Consider the following 6,865-nt stretch of genomic DNA (forward strand, 5'->3'; position numbering starts at 1 on the left):
TGCGACAATGAAATCTTTGGAGACGCAAATTGGACAGTTGGTCAATGCTTTGAGGGATCAGAACAGGGGTCAATTTCCTAGTAACACAGAAGTTAATCCAAAAGAGCAGTGCAAGACAGTCACTTTGAGAAGTGGAAAAGAATTGGGGGTGCAAAAGTCCACGGAGAAAATAGACAAGAAGAAGACTGTTGAAGAGGGCGAGTTTGAGGATAGAAAAGAAAATAAAACTGAGGAGTCCAAGGTCGAAGTTGAAGTTGAACAACCTCCAGTATTTAAGCCGACCCTTCCATAAACCAGAGGTTCAAAAAGAAGAACTTGGATGATCAGTTTGCAAAGTTCTTAGAGATTTTTAAGAAGATACACATCAACATACCATTTGCTGACGCTTTAGAGCAAATGCCGAATTATGCAAAATTTATTAAAGATGTGATGTGTAAGATGATGAAGCTGCAGGAGTTCAAGACTGTGAAGCTGACTGAAGAGTGTAGCGCTATTCTGCAAAAGAAGCTACCACAAAAATTAAATATCCAGGGATTTTACTATTCCTTGCTTTATTGGTGGTTCTAAATGTAGTAGAGCTTTATGTGATTTTAGAGCAAGTATTAATTTGATGCTATTTTCTATTTACAGGGAATTGGAGCTTATAGAGGTTAAACCAACCACTATCACACTACAGCTTGCAGACAGAAGTCTCACATATCCACGTGAGATCGTTGAAGATGTACTGGTAAAAGTGGATAAATTTATTTTTCCTCCTGATTTTGTGATTTTATATATGGAGGAGGATCATGATACCCCATTAATCTTTGGGAGACCTTTCCTGGCGGCAGGAAGGGCATTGATAGATGTTCATAAGGGTGAACTCACCTTGAGAGTTGGTGGAGAAGCTATCATTTTTAACATCTATCATGCCATGAAGAGCTCAAATGAGGTAAGTACTTGTAAAAGCATCGATGTTATATACTCATGTATGTCTCTTGATTGTGCAAGAACTAGGGACCCTTTGGAGATCTGTTTTATAGGGGCTGCAGGAACTGTTGATGAAGATGATTGGGAAGTGAAAGAGCAACTTGTGGCTCTTGATGAATCAAAGAAAGAGAGAAAAACGGATGCACCGCTTGAAGAATTGGAGGTACATGAGCAACAAAGGTAATACCTCCTTCCCCTGATTTGAAGGAACTGCCAAGCCACCTTTGCTATGCATTTTTAGGTGAAAAGTCGATATATCCGGTAATCATCTCTTCCACTCTTACTTGTAATGAAAAAGATAAATTATTGAGAGTATTGAGGAAATTTAAAAATGATTTAGGATGATCGATTTATGATATTAGGGGAATTAGACCCACTATATGCTTGCATAAAATTTTGATGGAGGAGTCGTATACTCCTTATGTGGATCATCAGAGGAGGTTGAATCCAGCGATGAAGGATGTTGTAAAAAATGAGGTATTGAAATTTTTAAATGCTGGTGTAATTTATGCTATTTCTAACAGTAGTTGGGTGTCTCTTGTGCAAGTTGTACCCAAAAAAGGTGGAATAACTGTGGTTAGAAATGAAAATGATGAACTAATATCTACTCGTACTGTAACTGGTTGGCGAGTATGTATTGATTATAGAAAGTTAAACAATTCCACAAGTAAAGATCATTTTCCACTGCCTTTTATTAATCAAATGCTTGATAGACTTGCTGGTTATTGTCATTACTGTTTTTTAGATGGTTATTCAGGTTATAACCAAATTGCTATAGCGCCAGAAGATCAGGAGAAGACTACTTTCACGTGTCCCTATGGCAAGTTCGCTTTTAGGAGAATGCCTTTTGGGCTATGCAATGCACCTGCCACTCTTTAGAGGAATGGAAGTCTTCATGGATGACTTTTCGGTATTTGGTTCTTTGTTTGATGCATTGTTTACATAACTTATCCCTTGTTTTGCAGAGATGCCAGGAAAAGAACTTAGTTCTTAACTAGGAGAAATGTACTTTATGGTTCAAGAGGGTATTGTTCTTGGACATAAAGTGTCTTCTAGGAGATTAGAGGTAGATAGAGCCAAGGTGGTTGCAATCGAAAAACTTCCCCCACCAAAGAACATCAAAGGAATAAGGAGCTTCCTAGGACATGCAGGGTTTTATCGCATATTTATTAAATATTTTTCTAAGATCATTAAACCCTTGTGTAATTTACTTGAAAAAGAGTCTACTTTCATATTTGATGATGAATGTTTACAGGCATTTGAGAAGATCAAGAAGGCCTTAGTGATTGCACCAATTATGATAGAACCGGACTGGAAGGAGCCCTTTGAGCTGATGTGTAATGCAAGTGATTATGCAGTGGGCACTATCTTAGGCCAAAGAAGGGAAAAGATGTTTAGGGCAATTTACTACGCAAGCTGCACAATGGATGCCACACAGCAAAACTACACTATGACTGAGAAGGAATGCTTGCAGTAGTGTTTGCTTTCGACAAATTCAGGCCCTATTTGATTGGCACGAAGGTAGTTGTTTTTACTGACCATGCAGCTATTCGCTACCTATTCGCCAAGAAGGATGCAAAACCACGCTTGATAAGGTGGATTTTGCTACTACAAGAATTTGACTTCGAGGTCAAAGATAAGAAAGAAAGTGAGAATCAAGTGGCTGACCACTTGTCGAAACTTGAACTAGAGGAGAAGAAAGAAGATGGTGCTATACAAGAAACATTTCCGGATGAGCAACTCTTCGAGGTAAACTCTGTACTTCCTTGGTTTGCTGATATTGCAAATTTTTTGTCTTGTGGTACCCTTCCTCCAGATTTGAGCCATCATCAGAAAAAGAAGTTTTTTCATGATGTCAAGTTCTTCTTGTGGGATGATCCATTTGTATATAAGAGATGCGTCGACCAATTTATTAGGAGATGCGTGGATGTTGTCGAAGCACACCAAATTCTGGAGAAATGTCATTCGTCACCTTATGGTGGACATTTTGGAGCAATACGAATAGCGGCTAAGGTATTGCAATCTGGTTTCTATTGGCCTAGTATGTTTAAAGATAGTTATACCTTAGTAAAATCATGTGATAGATGCCAGAGGTTAGGAAACATATCTAGGCGTCACGAACTACCACTGAAAAATATTTTGGAAGTGGAACTTTTTGACGTTTGGGGAATAGATTTCATGGGACCCTTTCCCCCTTCTTTTGGTCACTCTTATATCTTAGTAGCTGTGAACTATGTTTCGAAATGGGTGGAATCAATTGCCACCAATACTAATGATTCTCGTGTTGTCGCTAAATTCGTGCATAAGAACATCTTCACCATGTTTGGGACACCAAGGACCATCATAAGTGATGAAGGTACACATTTTTGCAATAAAATTTTCCACTCACTTTTGGCTAAATACAGTGTGAAGCATAAAGTGGCACTAGTGTATCACCCTCAATCGAATAGACAAGCTGAAATATCCAACCGGAAAATTAAACAAATATTGGAGAAGACAGTCAACATTAACCGGAAGGATTGGGAACTCAAGTTGGATGATGCACTATGGTCATACCGAACCGCATTAAAAACACCTATTGGGATGTCTCTCTATAGGCTCGTACTTGGGAAAGCATGCCACTTGCCGCTGGAATTGGAGCACGGAGTATTCTGGGCAGTTAAGAAGTTGAACTTTGACTTGAAAGCATCTGGCGATGTCAGAAAATTGCAGCTCAATGAAATGGAGGAATTCTGAAATGACGCATATGAGAATGCCAAGATCTACAAAGAGCAGACCAAGAAGTGGCATGACAAAATCATTGTACGAAGGGAGCTCAAACCGGGACAACAAGTACTATTATTCAATTCCCGTCTGAAGTTGTTTCCTGGTAAGCTGAAGTCGCATTGGTCAGGGCCATTTGTTGTGGAAACAGTGTATCCTCATGGAGCTATCGAGCTGAGGTGCAGTGATGGAAGAACTTTCAAGGTGAACGGACAGCGGGTTAAGCCTTACTATGGGAACCGAAGTAAGGAATATCAACATTGTCAATTTGAGCGAACCGAAGTAAACAGTGCAGTGACAGTCGGACTGGCGACGTTAAACCAAGCGCTTGTTGGGAGGCAACCCAACCAGTGCCTTAGTTATTTTATTTTCAGTAGTATAATTGCAATTACGTTTTCTTAGTTTATTTAATTTGGCATGTGAAGATTAGACACTGATTTATGTGTTTTTTTTATGTAGGTACGAGTTGAAACGAGGCGTGGAAAGACTCAATTGGACAAAATTTGCGCAAGAATAGCGCTTAGGTGCTACACTATAAGAGCCGCAGCGCTTAGGTGTCGAGAAGAAAGAGCCTATGCGCTAATAAAGAAGTGCTGCAGCGCTAACATGCGAAGATCTAGCGCCGCGGTGCTAGACACTCAGCGCCGCGGCGCTGAAAGGCCGAGAGTTAAGCGCCGCGGCGCTAGTTCGTGTATATGAAAAAAAGAGGGGATCCGAGAGCATTTTCGGAAACCTCAGAAGCAAGCGCCGCAGCCCTCCTCCTCCACCACCTCCGAAAAATCGCCCACCTCCACAATTTCTCCTCCAAAACACCACATTACACCACACAAATCATCCTCAACCCAAATCCACTAAAAATTTCTCAATCATAGCACCTCTTTGGCTCAACAATCTCGAAGAGAATTCTTCAACGAGCCGACACCCGGACGGATTGCAGCTTATTTTGGTTAACAGATCATAAGATAACAATCTTTGGTGTAGTTATTCTTGATTTTAACGCTTGAAATACGACGGAATTTAGTTTTGAATTACGTACACAAAGTGTTCGATGAATTATCTAAGTGAGTTGTTATTGAGAAATTGTTGGATTGGGAGTATTGCATGTTAAAGGGGGTCGTTAATTGAGTTATTGTGTTGGTATTGTGGGTGTTGAATTGTTGAAATATTGTTGGGAGAGACGAAGTTGTTGAGTGAGGTTGATCTTGAATTGAAATATGCTGCCAAAGAAGAAGAGCAAACAAGTTCCGTCTGGGGATGAAGAGTCGTCTACCGCTAGTTTTGATAGATGACGGTTTTGGGATGCAGTTGCTGCTGAGAATTTTACTAAATTGTTATAAAAGAATATGTAGCGAGAACGATGCATGGATCAGAGCCACCCAAATTGTGATACATTGGCTCATGCTCGAGCAATAAATTGGGCCAAATTTGTGAAGCCCCCGGCTGATGCGGAAATGTCCTTTGTCAGGGAATTTTATGCTAATCTGAAAGTCAAACATGAAAGTTATTAAGTAAAAATTCGGGGATGGATGGTTGCCTTTGATAGCACAACAATCAACTCTCTGTATTCGATGCCTAACTACGACACAGATGGCTACACGCTGTTCATGCGCGAACCTTACCCCTACGAGACAGTAATAAACACACTTTGTGAACCGGGGACAGTTTGGAAGCTCAACAATCAGCGAGCCCCGATCACATTTCCTGCGACGTCGATGAAGAGGCAGGCATACAACTGGTACCACTTTGTAGCCTCGCGGTTGATGCCATCTGGGCATGTATCTGATGTGACAAAAGCGAAGGCAGCATTGGTTTTTTGTATCCTCACCGGCCGAACAGTTGACGTAGGTCAGATGATTATGACATCTATTTTGTAGGCTGCTAGGGGCACATCCACTGTTAGCATGCCCCATTCGTCGACGATCACCAACCTCTGTCATGTAGCGGGGGTCACTTGGGATGATAGTGAGGCATTACTGCATACGAAAGGCGATATATCACTGGATAGGCCACTCCCGAGAGATAAGAGACAGAAACTGAATACTAGTTGCCAGGGAGAGGCTTCAGGGAGTGGAGCACAGCCTCAACCCGCCCCACAGGCACCCCATGCACGACAGGCACGTGCAGGGAGGGGACAGACCGCACACGAGCGTCTCTATGATCTCGAACGTATGATGAGGCGACAGTTGCGGTTCACACACGAGCACATGGACTACGTGCACGATTTTCATCATGTTCTCGCAGAGCAATTTCCTACAGCCGCATTTCCACAGCCGCCATCATTTTCCCACTGACCTGTTGAGGATGACATTGAGTATGATGATGAGAAAGAGCCTGAGCTTTCAGCCGAGGACATCGAGTCCTAAAGTGCGCCATATGAGGTACGTGTTCCCATGTTTTTCTTGCTTTATTACTGTATATTGGGGACAATGCACGTACTTAAGTTTGGGGGGGGGGGGAGGGGGTCATCTTTCTTCTTTGTTTTTTAGTTTAAGAATTTACGTTGCTCTGTCAATTCGTTTTCACTTTAATACTTGCATGATTCGTTTAAAAAAAATCTTTTATTTATTTATTGCGTGCTAGAATTGTTAGGAAGAGTTATGGATATGTCATTGTGTGGCCAATGGTGAAAATGAAATCGTGGTTTTAATTCATATATGTGTTCATGATAACTTGGGAGTCACAAATATTTTTGCACGGTCATGTTTGTTGATACTATCAATGCTTAGAGACAATTTACATGCTTGTGATGCTAAATAGACAATAGATATTTGAATTTTAGTATTTCTCACATGACATTAATTGACACTTTTGCAAACACATAAATGACCTAGGCAATCTTTCTCAATTTCTTTGGGCCTGTTTTCATTGCTATTATCGTTCGTTAGCCCATTGAGTCTTGAGTAAATTGAGATGCTTGACTTGTCTTTGTTCACCTCTCATATATCATTTGATTGAAAATTGCATGTGATTGGTTTGTATGAGTTGACCACTAGATTGACGGAAATCTAGAACTTGCTTGAACACTTTTCAAGGCGAAATACGAATAATATGTGACATAGGAATGATTTAGGCGATCTTTGGAACCGTTTAAGCCTTTGAGCCTACCGAATAAACATGAAATATCCCTAGTGTC

The 6,865-nt window shown here is 40.9% G+C and overlaps 1 protein-coding gene across 1 annotated transcript; it reads left to right on the top strand.

Annotated features, from left to right (window-relative positions):
- Positions 1-396: 396 nt before the first annotated feature.
- On the top strand, positions 397-3,705 carry LOC142550623 (uncharacterized). The gene is made up of 8 exons (XM_075659698.1): positions 397-557; positions 631-1,149; positions 1,494-1,545; positions 1,748-1,879; positions 2,225-2,368; positions 2,469-2,490; positions 2,585-2,995; positions 3,143-3,705. Exons 1-8 carry the CDS (start codon positions 397-399, stop codon positions 3,703-3,705), a joined length of 2,004 nt encoding a protein of 667 aa, XP_075515813.1.
- Positions 3,706-6,865: the final 3,160 nt, after the last annotated feature.

The sequence above is a fragment of the Primulina tabacum genome, chromosome 7 (assembly GCF_025594145.1).
Source record: "Primulina tabacum isolate GXHZ01 chromosome 7, ASM2559414v2, whole genome shotgun sequence".
Lineage (NCBI taxonomy): Eukaryota > Viridiplantae > Streptophyta > Magnoliopsida > Lamiales > Gesneriaceae > Primulina > Primulina tabacum.